This window comes from Delphinapterus leucas, chromosome 16, assembly GCF_059928025.1.
Source record: "Delphinapterus leucas isolate spDelLeu-1000000601 "Yukka" chromosome 16, BTC_Dleu_Yukka2, whole genome shotgun sequence".
Taxonomy (NCBI): Eukaryota; Metazoa; Chordata; class Mammalia; order Artiodactyla; family Monodontidae; genus Delphinapterus; species Delphinapterus leucas.
The window spans coordinates 9,023,018-9,044,016 of NC_143144.1; the positions used below are offsets into that span (position 1 = coordinate 9,023,018).

The 20,999-nt window shown below is 39.9% G+C and overlaps 2 protein-coding genes across 6 annotated transcripts in view; both read right to left on the reverse strand.

The window, feature by feature from the left end:
• Positions 1 to 1,703: 1,703 nt before the first annotated feature.
• On the reverse strand, positions 1,704 to 14,962 carry RBM34 (RNA binding motif protein 34). Of its 2 annotated transcripts, XM_022553142.2 has the most exons (11): positions 14,784 to 14,954; positions 14,499 to 14,673; positions 14,143 to 14,279; positions 11,030 to 11,258; positions 9,693 to 9,752; positions 6,485 to 6,528; positions 5,318 to 5,401; positions 5,104 to 5,167; positions 3,793 to 3,832; positions 3,447 to 3,565; positions 1,704 to 2,039 (listed from the first exon to the last, which is right to left on the reverse strand). In XM_022553142.2, exons 1-11 carry the CDS (start codon positions 14,834 to 14,836, stop codon positions 1,767 to 1,769), a joined length of 1,278 nt encoding a protein of 425 aa, XP_022408850.1. In that variant the 5' UTR covers positions 14,837 to 14,954; the 3' UTR covers positions 1,704 to 1,766. The 2 variants fall into 2 exon arrangements, with proteins under 2 accessions (XP_022408850.1, XP_089753561.1); XM_089897435.1 differs by lacking the exon at positions 9,693 to 9,752 and having other exon boundaries at positions 14,784 to 14,962.
• Positions 14,963 to 16,965: 2,003 nt separating this feature from the next.
• The window catches only part of ARID4B (AT-rich interaction domain 4B), a 127,004-nt gene continuing 122,970 nt past the window's right edge, over positions 16,966 to 20,999 (reverse strand). For all 4 annotated transcript variants that reach the window (XM_022553212.2, XM_022553209.2, XM_022553210.3 and 1 more), the window contains one exon: positions 16,966 to 19,802. In XM_022553212.2, the coding sequence (XP_022408920.2) occupies positions 19,675 to 19,802 (128 nt within the window). In that variant the 3' untranslated portion in view covers positions 16,966 to 19,674. The remainder of the gene's footprint in view (positions 19,803 to 20,999) is intronic.

Sequence of the window (20,999 nt, forward strand, 5' to 3'; positions counted from 1 at the left end):
AAGTGACAAGTATTTACTGAACCCTACTTATGAAAAACAAGATTCTAAGCACCGTAGAAGATACTAAGCATAAAATATCCAGTCCTTGGATACAGGAAAATGGAGCTCTTTCTGCTTTCCACAGAGCTACATATTAAAGATCCATTAGGTTTTCCCTGTGCTACGCCCAAAAGACAGGATTTTCAAAATAATCACCAATAACTCAGTGTCCCCCAGTTCTCTTACTTAAGTAATAAGATGCGTGTATAACAGATCCGCCTACCTCAGATCAGGCCCCTGGTTTACCGCCACTCCTCCCTCCTGGATACAGGCCCAGCTCAGCAAGGTTTGTGGGAGGGGGCACCGGCTATATACCACGAAGTTAAGTCCCAAGGAAATGCAGGGGTATTCCTTCTCTTTGTTGAACTTTACACCTTGTGACTTCATTACCATACTTTTTCAGCAAATGTTTCCTTTAAACACGACTTTTTTTTTTTTTTTTTTTTTTTGCGGTACGCGGGCCTCTCACTGTTGTGGCCTCTCCCGTTGCGGAGCACAGGCAGCCGTGGCTCACAGGCCCAGCCGCTCCGCGGCATGTGGGATCTTCCCGGACCGGGGCACGAACCCGCGTCCCCTGCATCGGCAGGTGGACTCTCAACCACTGCGCCACCAGGGAAGCCCTAAACACGATTTTTAAAAAAATATTGTTTCATTCTACTGAGTGATGTTAAGAATCACAAGTTTTGGGTTTCCCTGGTGGCGCAGTGGTTAAGAATCCGCCTGCCAATTCAAGGGACACGGATTTGAGCCCTGGTCCAGGAAGATCCCACATGCTGCAGAGCAACTAAGCCCGTGCCCCACAACTACTGAGCCTGCGCTCTAGAGCCCACGAGCCACAACTACTGAAGCCCGCACACCTAGAGCCCGTGCTCCGCAACAAGAGAAGCCACCGCAGTAAGAAGCCCGCACATCACAAGAGTAGCCCCTGCTTGCCGCAACTAGAGAAATCCCGTGCACAGCAATGAAGACCCAATGCAGCCAAAATTAATAAATAAGAATAAATAAATTTATATTAAAAAAAGAAGAATCACAAGTTTTCCTGGGAGAATATTTTTCAAATTAAAAATAGAAGTAAAAATCTGCTTTATAGCCAATTTACCAAGAACTTTAATAACCAGTCTAATCACCAATTAAGAATAAAAAATCAGAGCAACAGTTGATACAGAATCCCTGTTGGTTAGTTATTAGGTTGATGAAATAAAATTAAAATCCAGAACTCCACTTATCCTAAGTGCAAGAGGAAGGAAGAAAAATGAGTGGCTATTATATACCAAACCTCAAAACTTTACTTCTTAGGGATTATGATTTGACCTTAGATCAATCAGTATTCCCACTTTAATTATTTACTTTGTCTAGATACAATCAGTATTAAGGTTACTTCACTTTCTTTAAATTTACTCACTTTTAGTCTCATCCCAAGTAATTCTTAAAATAACTCTCTGAAGTGTTAATTATTTCCAACATATGGTAAAATAATACATAAACGCTAAAATTCTAAATGTTCACCCTACATCTAAAATCATCTCATACCATCAGCAGTATTAACATGGTGACTGATCTGCCTACACCTTGAAACAAATGATTCAAAGGTACTATTGCAATGTGAATAACTGAAAAAGTGTCCATGTTTCAAAATATGTAAAAAAATCCTGAAATTCAATACATGGATTTACCACAATTTTATTACCAGTAGTCAGTGGGGAAAACAAAGAAAAGGCTTCGGATAGCTACTTCTGTTTTTTCTGTTTCTTAGCACTTTTCTTCTGTCCTTTCTTTCTCTTCTTCATGAGAACAGCTTTTTCTCCGATAAACAAAGTTTTAGAATGTTGTGCATTTTTTGAAGAAAAATTAGGTCCCTGCTTAGGTTTACTGACATTCTTCAAACTAGGATTTGAATTTTGTTTTAATTTTTCTTTATGGACAGAACGCATGACTCTGAGTTTTCTTCCCATCAGTTCAGAGTTATTTAATTTCAGAGCAAGATGAACAGCATCTGTATTCTGCAATAAAAATCAAAATATTAAATTTTCACCAGAAACTCATGTGCAAAGAAACAAGTAAAATGGTGACTTTTCTGGATTAGAACAACTTTCAAGCTTGCATATAGAAACCCCTCTCATTTCCACAGCCAAGAAGTCCAATCCAAAGTACTGAACTACAAGCAGCTGTTCTTGTAGTTTTAATCATGCTCCCTCTCATGAGTTTCTCCCCAGGAAGCACTCAAGCTGCCCTGTCAAATAATAAGTCACAATCCAAGAGGCTTCATTTTTCCCAATGTAAATTCAATTAACGAGGTCAGTCCTATAGTGTCTTTTAAACCAATAAGCCTCCTCTTCACAAGGCTCTTCCTGAAAAAGCCCTGCTGTATTAGTTGATTTGAGAGCAGAGAACTCTCTATTACAGTCCTTGAGATGGATCAGTCAGACTAGATGCCTTGTAGGGTTCCCTTTAGGTCCAAAATTCTATTATTCTTTTATTCTAATAGAGAGCCACTAAATGCTAACCACCCTGAATATTCATGACATGTCTGTTAAAGAACTTTACAAACTTATCAACAGTCAGAAGACAGAGCAGAGAAACAGTGAGATAACTACATCACAGTCATGATGGCAGGCTGTGACCACGTTTCTTCAAAGCCGCCTGGTCATACGTACTAAGAGCCTTAAAGATGGTCAGATGTCTTGACCTGGTTAGTGGTAACCCATTGGGGAGCTTTCCTAAAGAAGTAATCCAAAAATGGAGGCAAACATTTGAAGGAAAAAACATAACCACTCTGATCTCATTATTACAGAGAAAAAGAGAGAACACTGCAAACATGCAACATTTGGCACACACTAGGGAAAAGACAGTATACACGCTCAGTGGAACATACTTACACGACAGAAAACAACATAAAGCAGCTTGCAGAATCTTATGTTCACAAATATTAAGTTTGACCATAAAAAAGGCGGCGCAGATAAAAACTGAAAGGAAGTACATGGATGGGCTGTTGTGAAGGGAAGGCCACATGTGTATTCTAATAATTTTAGGCATGAGACACTGGCTAATATTTAGTGAACTAAATATAACCAATTTTGTACAGAGACTAACGTTCTCTTCTACCTGAGTGAACGATCAGTTCTTCTCTCCATTTTACAGAAGGTGGAGATTCAGAGATTTAATACCTTTAGCATCCAGTATCTAAAACATTATTTAACAACATTAATGTGGAGAAATAACTAGAACATCTCCTGGTTGGATGCAATTATACGAACAGGAGCCTATTATACTGTGGCGGGTTATGAATGTCGTTTTCTTAAGGTGGAATTTTGAGGATGACAGTGAGAGTTACGTCTGAAGGATGGGGCAGCAGTGACAGCCTCTCCAGGCACACTTCAAGGACAGTGAGGATACATCAGCCTCCCTACCTCAAAGAGCACGTAGCCAAAGCCTCTGCTGGCTCCTGTAACTTGATCCCGCACGATCCTTACAGCCACAGTGTTCCCACAGTCCAGAAAGTGTTTCTCAACCGCAGATTCTTCAGCTTCTAAAAACAGATTCAACCCCAGTGGAAGTGAGGGCTTGGAATCGCCTCAGGAAGCTGGAGATGTTTCATAATACACCAAGGGTGAGCACAGCCTCAAGGTAACCAGTCAAGTTACACCCCGCGCTTCTTCAAGGTAGTCTTAAAGCGAAACGTTATGTTACCAACTCAGATGTTATTTGCATTACTTCAGTGATAAACAGGTACTTTATTTGTTTAAACAAACTTACTGTATGGGAGATTCCCCACAAATACAGATCTCTTGTCCCTCTGAAACACAAAGAGGGTTAATAAAAATCACTCATGGAGCAGAAAACAGAAGTCACCCTAAAGTCCACCCTTGTCCTCACCCCACACACCTGACGGGGCTCCATCTCCTGATTTCCCCGCCCTCCAGGCCCCTGTTTGATCCCCTTTCTTCCGCCTTCCCCACTGGAGTGTGAGCGAGCTCCAGAGCGGGGAGTGCTTCTGTTCACAGCTGGCACTGACCCACGGCAGTGCTCAAGGAAGGCCTGCTCTATTGGGGGTGGGCAAACTTTTTCTGGAAAGGGCCAGAAAGCAAATATTTTAGGCTTTGTGGGCCACGTGGTCTCTGCTGTACCTACCTGCCTGGTTGGGTGACAGTAAAACTTTATTAACAGAAACGGGCCGCAAACAGATTGAGCCCTCAAGCCAGTTTGCGGACCCCGTGCCAGGTCCACAATCAAAGCCAGGGCTGTCAGCCAGGCCTCTGTCATTTCTCAACTAGTCACCCTGACGCCGACCGTAACGCACCCTGTTTCTGCGGTGAGTTCTTGCAACTCACGCTTCATCCGTTTCAAGAGACCTTGAGGAACAGCTTTGGACAAAACCCAGACTCCTCCCCATGGCAGGCCAGGGTCTTCATGATTGGCCTCCACCTATTTCTCCAACAGCTACTCTTATCCCGCCCCTCCTCACACGCCAGCCACTACTAACTGCATCAGGCTGTGCCATTCCCTGAGCAAATTAGGTTTTGGTCCCCACCATTCATACTGTTCAAAATTTTTTTGCCTGGATAACAGACTCATCTTGCAAGACTGATAGAACACCTGTTCTCCTGGAAACCCTCCTTTGTCCCTTCTTGCTGGCAACCCCCCAAATCAAGTGCTCCATTCCTGAGCTGACAAAGCATCCTGGGCATTTATGACAGTATTTATCATAAAATCGTCTGCTCATCTTTACCTTTATCCTGTGAACTCCTAGAGAACTGAGTCTGTATCTCAGCACTGAATGCCTGACACAGAGGACAGACTCAAAAACTGTTTAATGACTGATTTAACTTTAGACCTCAGTCTATAAAATAAGGTGCTGGCCCCGATGTTCTCTAACGTAACTTCTGGCCTCTCTCTTTAGGACTACTGGATCTAACGTACGGGTGGGAACCACTTTCTTGAAGCTGATGCTGACTTACAGGGCATTAGCTGAGACCACAGAGGGCAAAGGCTGTCTCCTCTGTGCTTCCCGCATGCTCCCTGCTGACCCCACTGCTCTCCCAGCACAAGCTCAGAAGAACTACTCACAGATGAGGTCTCAGATGCAAGATCCACTCTAACACGAAATCCATCTGCAATTTGGGCCCCATTTCTGGTATAAATACGAAGGGAAAATTGTTGTTAAAAACAAGTGCTGAGTTACTGGGATATTTGCTCTGAAGTGAAACCAAAGAATAAAGCGTGGACTCATACACACTTAAATTACAATAATTCTGTCCAAACCTCGAAGAGATGAAATTACCTTTCCAGTGCTTTTGTAGCAGCACTCTTGTCCTTAAACACAACATAAGCGTTAATATTTTTCTGATCAGGATGAATTTTACGTCTACACCAAAAAAAAAAAAAACAAAGAAAAGAAAAAAAAGACAATGTAAAATTTGTTAATCTCAAAGTCACTGAAATAAATATAGCTTGTTTTCCACTCTCAACACATATGACAAGAATTTCTGGGGGGGGTTTCATCTCTTTTAATAAATATTTAGTAATAACTCAAAAAAATAACACACAACTTACACAGATATGGGCTGATACACGTGACCCAGGCCTCCTTACTAGCCATCACTGTGAGAGACCAGCAAGCGCCCCCGGGCAACCCACCACACTACAACTACTGGGCTGGCCACACGGTTCGTTCGAGTGATACCTTACGGGAAAACTCGAATGAACTTTTTGGCTAACCCAGCATCACCTTAGCTGCAGCTCTGTATCTAAGGCACACACAGATGGGAAAGACAACGTGCTTTTTCCTTTTTACTGTAAAATAAAAACTACACAGACATGTACAGCTTAGGGAATTATTATAGGAACAACTTCCCTGCGTGTTTATGTGGTTTTATCACCCAAGTGTCTACTCCTAGACATACTTTGGTCTTGTCCAGTTTTCAACTTGAAAAGTCTTCTGACTCCTGTTTAAACTGTAGGATTCCCCATTTATCTCTCCATCTTATAGTGTGACCTATAGAATTTCCCTGGAAAAACCTGGCCAGCCAATAGCAACCATGAGGCCCCTCTGATTTTAAGATGCATTTTGATTTTAAAAATGTTAAGGTATGGGAAATGTCGCCTTAGAATTGATGAAATATGATACTTATGATTTACAATAGAATTTTTAGGTGCAAAACTTTCTTATTCTCTTCAAACACTATGCCTGATTAAACGTCCTTGAAATTTCTCATTTCTCATGACACATTTTAAGTTATTTTGCAATTCTTATCCTTGACTCTACAATTTATGTTGAGGCTTGAAGATGAACATCTGACAAATTTATATGTTATTACAGACATAAGAAAACAATAAAACATGATGTTTTATCCAAATACAAACATCTATGAGGTTAAGAAATGATCTCTATTTTAACCAAAATGGAAGAGAATTTATGACTACTCCCTTTCTCTAATTATAAACTTACTTTATTGCTGCCAACTTTTTGGACAAAATTCCCTCTGCTGGAATCTTTTAAGAGAAAAAAAAAAGTATTAAAGAAAAATCATTGTTTAAAATATTATTTCAAAATAATTATATTTTTATTAATTGAATTCTAAATATCTAAGTCTGATATGATGTGATTAAAAACATTCTAAGGAAATAATGAATCAGAAACAACTGTCCTAGTGTTGTATGAACAGGACCTGGTGGCTGAGGACAAACATTTCCAATGATAGTGCCACATTTAGATTTCACAGGCAGTGACTCTCAAACCAGGCGTAAGTTACAAATGACTTGAAGGGATCTCTGGTCGTGAGGGGGGCAATGATGTTGAAGACACATGTGAAGAGTGTTAAGGAAAATCGTTTTATAAAATCAGCATGGAAAAAAGGGACACTTCTAAATTAATACTGTGTATGCTATATGATTTTAAATATATCATTTGATAAATAATATAAGAAGATACTACTTCAGTATCTGTAATTGGACAAATAAGGGAATCTCCTTTATATTCAGAGTCACGTTACTGTCAGTCATATAAGGGTCATACCTAAGAGTGAAGGGGGCAGGTAGGGAAAACTTTACAGAGAGGTGGAAATTCAAGTCAGCAACTGTGACTGTCAGCAATGTGTGCCAAATACCACCAGGTACAGAGAACACAAAGCTAAAAGGATACAGACTGCAAGTTCACAAGTCCAGGGGTGTCTATAAATGCCAACCCCATTTAGGGCAGTTACTATAAATCTCTGGAAGAGTTTTTTCTTTTAGTCATTCAATAGTTTATATAGTAAAACTAAGAAACTTGAACTATTTCTTCTCGGTCTGTTCTGCTCAAACTAACATATGGTCAAACTCTCAAAATGTAGACAGGAAAACAGTATGACACATGAGAAATGCCCATGTGAATAACTGACATGGGAATGCTGGTCATCAAAACACGTCTATTGGATGCCTTCTAGGAGCTCTCAAGGACCTGTGTTCTGTTATTAAAGATACGAATGAATAAATATAAGGCAATAAAGTACAAAAAGAATATATATACAGTGAAATACTACTCAGCCATAAAAAAGAAGGAAATCTTGCCATTTGAGACAACATGGATAGATGCTGAGGGTATTATGCTAAGTGAACTAAGTCAACAACAGATGCTGTATGATGTCACTTATATGTGCAATCAAAAAAACACAACAGGGAATTCCCTGGCGGTCCAGTGGTTAGGACTCTGAGCTCTCACCGCCGAGGCCCTGGGTTCAATCCCTGGTCGGGGAACTAAGATCCCGCAAGCGGCGCAGCCGAAAACAAACAAAACAAAACTCAGAGATACGGAGAACAGACTGGCGGTTACCAGAGGAGAAGGGGGGTGAAAGTGGGTGAAATGGGTGAAGGGAGTCAACTGCATGGTAAACAAAGACTGAACTGTTATGTTGAACACCTGAAACTAACATAATGTTATATACCAATTTGACATCAATTAAAAAAAGAAAAAAATGAACTGAGCAAAAGGACAAGGGTGGGAAAGCCCAAGCACATGATTGGCAACGAGGGCAGCTCCCGGGTTGCAGGACAGTCCCATGTAGAAGAACGCAGGGCCCCAGGGCCACCCTGTGCAGGCTGTCAGGCAAAGAACCAAGGACACTGACAGCGAGAAAAATGAAAAGCTTTTAGGGAACGCCATACATATTTGATGTGCACCAGGTGCAGGTGCTAGTGACCCAAGGAGGAGCCACACAAACAGGGTGTTTGTAGTCAGCTCACAGTCTGGTGGGACAGGAGCTCTAACAATGACAGAGCGGTGTCATAAGGACTATAGTGAAGCACAGGGTGCTGCAGGGCGCACAGCAGGGTCACCTGACTTACCAATAATCCAGGGACAAGGAAGAATCAGGGCAGGCCCCCCAAAGGGAACTCCAGGCCAAGGCAGGGGTGGTGGTGTGTATAATATTCACGGGAGGGGAGGTGGAGGGGAGGAATTCTGGGCAGGAGGTCCAGGAGGAAGTACTTTAGGAAGATTAAGCTGACGGTGGTGCGATGCATGCATCTGAGGCAGACTGAAAGCAGGACCCATAAAAGGCCTCTGCAACTCTTCTGGCAAGAGCTGTGAACACTAAGGTGGAACAATGGAAAAAGAAAGAAAGAACTCCTCTTGGGAAGAAACCACAGCTGAAAAACAGCAGGTGGCATAGGCTGGGGTGGGGGACTGATGGAGGTAAAGCACAGACGCGCTGAAAACAGGCAGGACACCCAAGTGGATGTGTCAGGCAAGGATCTGATATGAAGCAACAGGACTCAGAAGGGCAGACAAAATACACATGTGATAAGTGTGAGGAACAAACACCATGACAGGAATTATAGAGACTGCACCAAAACCTTGGGAAATGTCTCCTTTCAGAGAAATGGGCGGTTTTGCCCGCTGGGGACATCTGGCAATGTCTGGGAATATATTTGGCTGTTACAACTGGGGTGGGGAGGATGCTACCAGCACCTAGCAGGTGGAGGCCAGGGGTCCTGCATCGCACAGGGCAGCCTCCAACAACTAAGAGCTAACCAGCAGCAAATGTCAATAGTATCAAGGCTGAGAAACCCCATTTTAGACAATCACGTTGAGAAAACGCAGTTGGAAACAAGGAACAAACATCTCCTACACTATACTAATACATATTAATTACATTAAAAAACATATGAGTGATGCTTATTCATGCTCCAAGGAACATGGCTATAACTGGTCTACAGAGTGCTCAGCTGGTGAAATCAGATACCATTTATTTCCATAAAGTTTTAACACTAAATTGATTAAAACATACTTTATCTTTTTATGTCAGACCATAAGTACTGCTCTGCAGCGTCATGCAAACCCCTCATATGAACACCTATGATTCCAGAAATGCTACTCAACAGGTGTGAACGTTTCCACCTACTCAATTAACACACAAACAAATGTCACCCATCCACCCTCCAAAGTACACTTAGTAAGGACAGCATTTTATATTTGAACTCATTAAATTAGCTAACAAAGTCCAAGAGTCAGCAATCGATACTAGTGTGATTCTTCTTTGGGGCTAGATTTGAGCCTGTCGGTTCTAAAGGTTAAAGTCAAGGGCTCCTCCAACTCACTAAAACCGACATATGAATAAGTTGGATTTAAATGCAAAACATTTTAAGATTATGCAATTTTAAGGGGGCGGAACACATACCAGAGAACGAAATCGTACAGATTCTATCTGTCCGTACTCTTTAAAAAATGACTTCAGCTTCTAAAATAAAAAAAAACATATATATATACACACACATATATATATATATATTTCAGTCCACTTTCAGAACATCAAATAAATACCACAAAAAGGAATTAGGTAAAGCGGTCTGATAATCTTTTCCTGCCATGTTTTCAGAATATTTCAGGAAAAGTAGGTAACTATTCAGTTAGAAGACAAAAAACTTTTACTGAAACTTAGATAAAAAGAAAACACAATTCAAGTTCATGTTAGTATCTATAAGGTACACAACATTTTTTCTTTCAATCTTTTATAATCTTTACTACAGGTAAACTAAGATTATATATTCCATAAATTCTCTCATCTTTTCACACTGGCTTATTTAAACCAGAAATGGATTTTAAGGATCCTTTATGTCACCATGGGAAATTCCCCAACTGTCTGGAATTAAGACCATCAGATTGAAGAAAAGTCTTAGGATGAATTTTATACATTATTCTTATGACTGGCTCAGGATGTGAAGAAGGTATATGTTTTACAGCTTGCACAATAATTTCTATAAGCAATTTTAATCCAAAAATAACTTATTAAATGTGTAAAGCACCACAAACACTCCCTTCCCTTGAGGAAGATAAGTAACCAAAACTACCCTAGAAAGTCAAATGGGTTACGTACTACAAAATAATCACACATCAAATGCTAGGGGACAAAAGGGCAAGGGGGAAAGGGAAAAACCAGGAAGTAACTTTCTAGTACTGTTTTGTTTTTAAGAAAGTGGAATTGAAATTGTTCTTCAAAAGATAAGCAGGATTTTAACCGAAGGGATTGCCACCAGGGTGACTATCACATAAACACACAGAAAGTAAAGGGCACGTCTTGGTTTAGTGAACCCCACATAACGGAAGAAACTTAGGATGTATGCATTCATTTACACGACAAATATTCAACAAGCCTCTACTACACACCAGGCACTGTTTCAAGTGCTAAGGGATAGAGCAGTGAAGAAAAGAGATAAACATCCCTGCACGTATGGTGCTTCCGTTCTAGTGGCATATAAGAGAAGATAGAGCTGGAGGAAAAAACCAGATAGGAGACCACTGCAATATTTCAGACAAGACTTGCAAAAGCCTGAATTAGGACAGTGACTTCGGGAATGGAAAGGAGCAGGTGGATACTGGAATCAATCTATAGAATGATATATGTAGTCATTTATAATGAAGTTATATATTAATGATTTATTTAGTAAAGTGACAGTAAACAAAATCACGAATTATTAATTTCTCTGCATGTTAACAATATACAGACTACACACTCACCTTCTTATTACAGGTGACAGGCAAATTCCCAACAAACACAGTTCTCTCATTCTTTAATCTCTCTTCTTGGTTGGTTTGAATTTTCTTTCTTTGATTTACAGCTGTGTGATCTACATCATCAAGTACTTCTTTATCGGCAATTTTAATACCAGATTGAGAATTTTTCCTTTTCTTCCCTTGTTTCTGGTGAATTTCTTCTTCTAAATCAGCACTTGCTAAAGCATTTTCTCTTTTTAAGTCAAAAAAAAAAAAAGTCATGGAAGTCAGGTCTCGTATTTGACAAAGCACATTGATTAGAAAAATTTCCCATCTACTTCTGGCCCTCCTATATATCAACTTACCCTTCACAAATACATCTACATTTAAACAACATTATCAAAAAGTGACGGGTATCTTTAGGAAACTCAAGAGTTAGAAAAAGTTAAGGTCAATTTCTGAAGATAGGTTAAAACTGCCAGGTAATAAACAGAGCAACAAAAGTTCATGTAAACAGAAGCTGGCTCACGTAAAGCTTTGGGGATTTAGTTGACACTCTACCAATGCCTAATTCCATTCTCTGGTCTAGAATTCCAGGGTTACTGCAGCACTCCCAGGGGGTCTATGAAGGTTAATATGCTGGCAAAGTACTTAGCTTTGTAAAAGCAATCTGGCGAAGAGGAGAAATCAGATTTCCTACTGCAGTATTTCAAGGACTGCTTGTCAAAAGCAAATTCCGCCAATATTGTGAAGTACTGGTGCACTTGGGTAAAGAGAAAATGGAAATGGTCGAAAAAGAGAAATGGAACAGGAACTTAGGAGTGAGGGGAGAGAATGGGTAGTAGGAGTCATAAAACTCATTCATTCATTCATTCAATAAATATTTACTACTCAGTTCTAGCCTCTGGGGATACAAAGATAAAAGAGACTATTAGAGGCCTTTCAGTAGTCCAGTCTCTGGAGCGATAGGCAAGGTTCACCATAAAATGGTTAACGTGTATAATACATGGTGTAGAAACATAAAAGAAACAAGAAAGGCTCTCAGAGGAGGAAAGGCAGTGTATATAGCACATGGTCAGTCCTCAGTAAATGTTGACCGTTTCATCCCTCCACTAGACCACAAGCTCCAGTAAGGAGAGGGTCAATGTCTAGTTTTTTGTTCACTATGGTATATAAAATACCTAGTAGGAGTGAAAGGAAATGAGACAGTATGTCAAGGAGGACCATGCCTGTTATGCAAAAGTGCTTAGATTTTTATCCCACAGAGGATGGGGAGCCCCTGAAGACTTTGAAAGTGCCTAAAAGAGATCATTTGGGCAGCAGAGCAGAAGACAATTATGAAAGGGACAAGGCTGGATAAGGGAGACCAGTAAGGAGACAGTTACAACTGCCGGCATCTCAGAAGACAACAGACCCACCAGAGCAAGGGAGAAGGTGGAAAGGGGAAGCAGATTAAAAGAGATAATTAAAAGACAGCATCATTAGGACTTGGCAACTGATTAGATATGCAGGGAAAAGAAAGAGTCTAAGTTGACTCCCAAGTCACAGGCTCGGGCAACAGGAAGGCTGATGGTACCCCTCATGCAGAGGAACAGGTTTGATGAGGATAATATGCTCAGTTTGAAGCATCCTGAATTTGAGGTGTATATGAATATAGAGCTAGAGACCAGCAGACAAACAGATATACAGGTTTATAGATCAAGAAAGAGCAATGAGAATTGTGGAGCCACGAGGACCGGGAGATTGCCCAGAATGAAGGGTGTGAAAAAAGTCATGAGAAGATGACCAAGAACAGAATCCCGAGGGAAATCAACATTTAAGGAACAGTCAGAAGGAAAGTGCCCACAATACCACTGAGAAGGAGCAGAAAGACAAGAGGAGGAAGAGAAGAGACTGCTATCAAAGACTCCAACAGCTTTGAGAAGGAAAGCAACCACGTGACATGTAAAAGCAAGGACTCAGACAAAGGCTGTACTGCCTACTAAATATGGCACCTACCTAGGTCAGGATGGCTTCCCTGAGCACTGTTTCAGAAGTATGGTCATATCACATAAAAATGAACACAACAAACAAACAACCAGAGTGCAAGTTCATGGAAAAGAAAACAGATCAAGAAAAGGAAGAGAGCGCAAGTATAAACATCTTTTTCTAAAAGCTTGGCAATGAAGGGAAGGTTTGAGGGGATGGAGCAAACAGGGACACATGACTGCAGATGGGGTTTTGCTGGATTTCTTTTTTTAAAATGAGAATCTTGAGAGGACAGATCAAAGATACAGATATATATATATATATATATGATGACATAAACCCTAAGGAGGCAGAAGAGGTATGTGCTATATATAAACAGCACAGGTGACTGAATTAATCTTGGACGAGGAGGAAGACACCCTTCTCTGAAAGGGGAAGAAATTAAAGATGTGCATAGTTACAAGCAGTAGGAGAACCAGAAGGAGTAGCTCACAACTGTTAGCAATTAAAGAAAATAACTCTCAGAGGAATTCCCTGGCGGTCCAGTGGTTAGGATTTCAGGCTTTCACTGCTGGGGGCCCAGGTTCAATCCCTGGTCAGGGAACTAAGATCCTGCAAGCTCCCTGGGGCAGCCCCCCCCCCCAAAATTATCAGATCAGGTAACAAGATCACCTGCCAAGAGAGAACAGAGAGATAAAGGGCATGAAGAGAGTGGCCTGACAGGCTGAGGAAAGTTAATGAGGAACCTATAATGGTACTGCTATATGGATCTCAATTCAAATAAACTGTTTTTTTAAAAAAAGTAAACTAATGGGGGAAATTTGATCTCTGAATAAGTTTAAGAAAAGCAAACTCATCTTTTCCATACGTGCTGAAATATTTATAGATGAAACCTAGGTCTTAGGTTTGCTTCCAAATAATGAGGGGGAAATGAATAGGGTAAAGATGAAACAAGATTTGCCAAGTATTAATAACTGCTGATGCTGGGTACTTGGGGTTCCTTATCCTTTTCAACTTTTGAAAATGTATGGGACTTTCCATAATAAAAATTTTAAAATTATAACTATGAAGTGAGAAAAGAAATTAAGATGAACATTGCTGGTATAAGAATGTCAATTTCTTTACCATCTAATTTCTTTAACATCAACTAGGAGAGAAATTTTACCAACCTGTTTGCCAACTTTCGGTCTGCATCAGAAAGTTTCTTCTTCAGTTTCATTTTTTTGGCAGGTTCTTGCAAAAGCGGTCTTTGGATTTGGGATGAACTTTCTTCCTCCTCATCCCGTTTCCTTTTTTTGGTGGTTTCCTTTTAAAAGTTTGAAGTTACGTTTCAGACCTCATCCTTCTTAATAATTTAGTCTTTCTAAAGTAGCATCTTTTCTCTCTCACTGATATGTCCAGTAATGAAAGGTTACTTAAAATTGATCCTTATCTGCCCCACTTTAGAAAGCATGCCCTGCAAGGTGGGTTGCTTGCTTCTAAAGTTGTTCTAATGGGCCATTCGGGGTATAACGCAGTGACTTACTTCAGGAACAGGCACATACACGGGTTGAAGCTGAGGCTCCAAAGAGCCGAAGAGGGAAGCCAGCCGACCCGTGCTGCCTCTGGAGGGCCGCTTGCCGTTGAATAAACTACTGGCGACTTGTCCAACCTCATAGTCTCCTGCCAGATTCCCACAAGCGCCGTCCTCCGGGTTCTCTCTAGACACAGACATCAGAGACTCAGCGACACGACGCCACGCCCCACCCCTAGCGCCCCGAGGTCCCGAACGCATACTCCGGCCCAGGCAGACGAGCCACGCGCCACTCACCCCTCCCGCGCACTCCTCTTTTTCTTCCGTTTGTTCTTCTGTTCCAGGGCCATTCTTATCCGAGGCCTCCGAGAGGGCGGGAGCACGTGAGCCCGCACTTCCGGGTCCCGGCCACTCCATTCTCGGAGCCACGCCCCTTCCGCCCCGAGAGTCTCTGCGGACGCCCTGGGGGCGGAGACGGCGGGCATGGGGACGGAGACGGCGGGCGAAGGAGCCGGGTCCAGGCTTCCGGACCAGTTTGTACCTCTGTCTGAGACCTAGTCTTGGGAGGGAAGTCTTCCGAGGGTAGTTGAGGCCTTAAGTACGAATAAGAATCAGCCAGGCTGGTACTGGGGTGTCAGTCCAAGCAAAGGGAAAACACTTAGGAAAACCCCTGAGTTGTCGAAGAGGAAGGAGGGAGGTTTGTCGGGAAATTAAGTTACAGGGATGTATGTCACACGGTATTAACAACTGGTGAATCGGTTGAAGGATACATGGGACTCCTTTGTACTGCTCTTGCAACTTTTCTGAAATTTGACATTATTTTAAAATAAAGTTAAAAACAAATAAATAGAGACCACAGCTCTAAGCTGCTCTGCTCCATTCTACCAAGAAAAGGGGCTCTCGGCTCTCAAAACTATGCTGTCTTCTTGGCCTACCTTCCCAAAGTCCGGTTTTTTCCACCACCTCTTTATTCCTTCACCTTTTGTCATTCCTTCTTATTCTTGTTATTCCTTCCCCCACAATCGCCCCCCTCTTTACCCCTCATTTTCACCTGCAAAACTGTACCCATCCTTCAAGGCCCAGCTCACTTAGGACAATTTCCCAGCTATTTACAGTAGAGATATAACAGTTTCTCTAAATGTAAATGGTTGTCTTATTCAGCCTGTGCTCTGTATCCCCATTCACCGTACCTAGTAAATATGTGGTAAATTGACATTTAAGCAATAAAAAATATTAGATTATCATTAGATAAATCACTGAATCAGTAGTTTTGGTGGTAAAATCAAACTTGACTTTGAATCTATGGCAACAGATTTGCTAATTTTGGAGAGCTGCTTAATAGAAGTCACTGGGAATATATGTGATCTTTTTTACAGTCCACATCAGATAATGTGATGGAAAAACAATATTCAACTGCTTGGCACTGGTTTTGATTTGAGTCCCTTATTTTGGCATGTGGTATCACACAAAGATGAGAAAAACTCAACTGTCCATATTTGCAACTCTAGCATCTCCATCTATCCTATACCATCCAATGAAGACATTCTACTCATTTTTCTATCAGCATGTCTTCCAATCAGATTCCTTCCTCACTCTCCCTAGCATATTCCAAGAATCACTTCCTCTCTGGAACACCGCAATGTCATTGAATCTGGCCTTTCTCCACTCTAGACTACCTACACATTCCATTTCCAGATGAATCTCAGTTAAATGCTAAGGTTTGCCATCTCCTCTATGTCACCATCACATCAGTCATCACATTCCTTGCGTGCTCATACACTGCCCTCTTTAAACTCTAATGCCCATACAATTTAGTGCTTAATTTTATGATCTCTTAAATATCTGTTACTTCCACAGCTAAACCATGAAACTATACCTCCAGGGGATTTACATCTTATACATACAAAACCCATCATATGACGTTAGACAAAAATCCGTAAATAGCAGGTTAAAATTAGACGAAAGGTGAAGAAATGGACTCACAAAGAATGAAAGGCAGCACACACTTCTAGAGGAAAAGGTGATAAGTATGAAAGAGACTGTGGTTGGAGATAGTTGAAAAATGATTCCCACTGTTCTTAAGAACTGCTTTCCAACCATTTAGAGATCACTAACCCCTTTGAAGAGTTTCTTAAACTTATTGGGGCTCTTTTCATTTAAAAAAATACAAATACATTTTGTAAAAAATGTTAGGGGTTTCTGGAATCTGGTCCACCATCCCCAACCTTCCCAGGTTATTAAAATTAACAAGACCTCACCCTCAGGTTATTTCAGTAGGAATAAAAAAAAGGTTTTGGAGAACACTGTAAAAAAATGTACCATCTTAATTTTATCAGAGATTGTAAACTAGTTTGATAAAATGTTGTTTAGGGGACCAGGGAAAGACTTAAGTCAAATTCTAGTAATGCCATGAAATTCTCAAACTCTCCGGAGAAGCTGGGAGGAAGGGAGAAATAGGCAGAAAAGCCCAAGGGTATAAACCTCAACTCCAACAAAGTTTGGAATCACTCTCCTTTAGAGCACCGTTTCTGTAACCCAACAAGTAGGTGATATTGCGAGTTCCTTGAAAAAAAGGGTTTCATGATCAGGTAAGTCTAAAATCAGTAAGTTAAATGAAAAAACTTCCTTAAAAAAACTTCTTAAAGTTTTTAACATGCGAACACTGAATCTCTAAGAAGGGGATGTGCTATATATAGCATTTCCAAAATATGTTTGGTAATAAATTCCCAGAGCATTTCCAGGGAGCAGTATTCTAGGACCTCATTTTGAGAAGCACTGTTCTATAGATTTTAAAACTCATCCTTTAAACGTTAAACTGATTTCTGTGAAAATAAAGGGTCGTCACAAAGGTGCATCAAAAATACACATTTGGGCTTTTTAGGCCTTAAAAAAGTTTCCTTTTTGTTTTAAATAAAAAATTTTCTCTTGGTGGGAAGTTCATTAAACGGGGCAGAAAACCTAATTATTGATTTTAAAGGTTTGGAGTGATGCAGTGGTTCTCAACCCAGATGAGTATTATAATCACTGGCCACCTTTAAAAAAAGACCAGCATCCAGGTACCATCCCAGACCAATTAAATATGACTGAGGGTGGGGGCTGGAGTATTGATGAGTGGTTTAACAATACCCAGATGATTCCAAAGTGCAATGGGGTAGAGTGCACTGAAAGTGTAAGAGAGCCACAAAGGTCCAATTACATTAAAAGACCAAAAATAAAAATTAAAAAAGAGAAAAGAAATAAAAGGAAAAAAAAAAGCCGCTAGTAATGGTTTCAAGCATTAAAGAAAAAAATCTTGGTTTTCTTCTTTAGACAAACCTCCAAGTCAGAAGTATTCATCTTCAGACTCAAGCTAGTATGCAAAGATATAAGAACGCTTAACAAATCCTGTACATAAATCTGGTTAATGGACTTTTAATTCCTATAGGCAGAATATTCCCTTTTTTGGATGTCAATTTTACCCTTTCTGATAATACATGCTGGAGATACATGTTTCGGTCAGGCAACAGAGACAGAAATGAACTAAAATTACTTAATCTTTTAGAAACAAAATCAAGGATTCACAAACTATGGCATTTTATTTCAGAGCCTTTGCTTACATTTGTACAATATATTACATAATTCTTCATTGTTTGCAGATCCTAATATATACTTTATAGCTTTTATTCTATAAGCTTTTCTTCAATGTTTTGCTGTCAACAAATCTTTACAGTCCTGTACAAATCTGAATAACTTGAAACCATTTTCAACAAAATTAGTTACTGTAAGCACACACTGCAAGACTGAAAATGCTTTTCTTAGAAAAGTTGAATGTAAAGGATTCTGACACGTTAGCATCTACAACAAAACGCTTCGAAACTCTCACGTCGTATTGCCAGAAAACAAATAAAACATGCCAGCCCCGTCCAAAAAAAGTACACAGAACTACAATTAAAACAGTAAAACAGTCTGTACAGTAAAGTACTGTGTATTAACAGTGCCAGGTATTAAATAGCTTGAATGAACACATCCGCAATATACAAATGTCTTACAAAGGTGTAGAATTAAATACAAGTGCCAAACAGAACAGAGATTGGAACCATACAACATAAAGTCAATACAGGTGAAAACAATTTTGCGTTCATTTTGGATTTTATACAAGGCATTTAATTTTTATAGGCCTACCACCCCGATTAGCTATTTATACTTAAAATAACAGCCATCCTTTTGAGACAGTTCATAGCAACAGCCTTGAACCATACCGATAAAGTTTACTTGTTCCTGAAGTCCTCTTGTTGTAGCTCATAATAAAATAAGCAATACAAATGAATTATCTGTATTTAAGGAAAAAGAAACATTTACAAGAAAACACAAAAATATAACTGTTATAATTCATTATGAATAAATATACACTTTGAACTGGCTAAGTACAATCTTTACACATTGTTTAAGATTTAATACAGTTTATTAGCCATTTTCTTTTTTCACACAATGTATTATATCAAAATTAAAAAAAAATACTGATTTATAGAAAAATGGCAAAGTACAGTAGTTCCATTCCAATTTGAAGGGGCGTGAAAAGCCACTGCAAGACCTTTTAGCCTAATTCAAACCTGTAAACATGTTCAGTCTTTTTTAAAGAGAATCTTTAATATTTGGTTATCAGGATTGATGTCTAATATCCTGTTAACTGCAGGTTCTGAATTTATTACATGTGCTTGAGTTATACAATTAAAGCCACCCTAAGGTGACTTGCTTTAAAAAACAATTAGCTTGTACAAATGAAAATAGGTTCATATTTTTTCATAAATAAATGGAAAAATATCAAATGTTCCAGCTTTAACAAAATACAAGGGAATACATATACAGTAAGTTATCTTAACATGTTGTGGCCGCCCAATGACTACGCTTACTGTATTGTCTCTACAGGCAGTGAAAAGCCTCCATTTGCCACAGTGGAAGGCCTTCAAGTTACCAGACACACAATTCCCAGACAAGTTGGAAACAATTATTGCTTGAGGAAAAGCAGTTCATTGTACTTTTTCTTCATAAAAAAAGTGCACTTAAGTGCCAAGTCAGCTTGTCAAGAAACAATTTTTAAATATAAAATAGTGCTTGTCTGATTTTTTATTTTTTGTGCCACTGTGCAGTATAAAAAAAGACGTGGCTCTCAACAGCCATTAAGTGCAAAGTGCTTTAGCAAGTCCTGCTGTCACCTGCACTCAACTGACATTCCATTCTGTGACGTGCTGGACATTGACGGTTCAGCTAATGTTAACATAACAGCAGCCGTTATGGAGCTGGACGAAGGTGAAGACGATGACGAGGATGTAGCAGCACCTAAGGCGAAGGGAAACCAACAGCTTAATAACACGCATATACAAGGAAGTAAAGCACTTGTCCTCTAAACTAAAATTCCGCTGTGTTCTCCAAAATCATTTAGCTTACTGCGAGAGCAGTCAATTCTTACAAGACCATTATGTAAAGAAATGAAAACCTAGTGCATCTCAAGTAACGAGGCACTGCCAAACCACAGGAGAAGCAATGACAAAGGACAGACCAGGGAACGCTCTTGCGTGGATCAAAGAGGAAAATGAACAGTGTTCTCAGTCTACAGAGACATGGAAATAAAACAAAAGATAGACTTCCGTAATAATGAAACAAATGTCAAAAAGATCTTCCAATTCAACAGGAAAAATTTGTAATCCATCCCCACATCTTTTCCCCCCTCCCAATTCCTGTATGTTTCTGCTTCTGGAGTTCCTTATAAAATTAAATGGTGATGAGAAGGGAAAGCTAATTGCTTCTTAAAGTTGGGAAAAATAACTACTACCACACATCACATCATAACTACTGCATTTTCCTCCACTTGGTTTACAAAGCAAATGGCACATTAGTTATTTTCCTCACAGAAATTCTCTCATTGCTATAAATCAGTGTTTGAAAACTTATTTTTTAATGAATACATGCACAAAGTAAACGAAATCATTCAGTGCTGGGATATTAAAGTGGAAAAGCTAATCTCCCTCTCATCCAGGACCCTCCTAACCCTCCAAATTCCCCTCCCCACTGTTACCAGCTGCTTCACAATCTTTAAAACTCCACAACAGGGACTGGCAAATTATTGCCCCAGGGCCAAATCTGGCCTGCCTGTTTTTGTTAAGAAAATTTTATTGGAACACAGCTATGCCCATTTCTTTACATCTTGCCTACGGCAAGTTTCATAAGGTCAAGTAGTTCTAAAGAGACTACAAGGCCCACAAAACCCAAAATATTTACTATCTGTCTCTACAGAAAATCTCTACAACCCCAATGTCTACAACCCCAGTTCTAGAGGAATTTTTTCTGTAGAATCTAGAGATATGATATGCACATTTAAAATGAAAACACTAGTAACTTCGCTTTTAAAAACCCAAGTGGAAGCACAGTATAGAGTCCGACTCTTGGTTTTTACACTTAACAATCTGAGATGATTCCTTATCAGTACATATATAGATTTACCTCTTTTTCTTTTCAAAGCTGAATAGTGTTCCACTA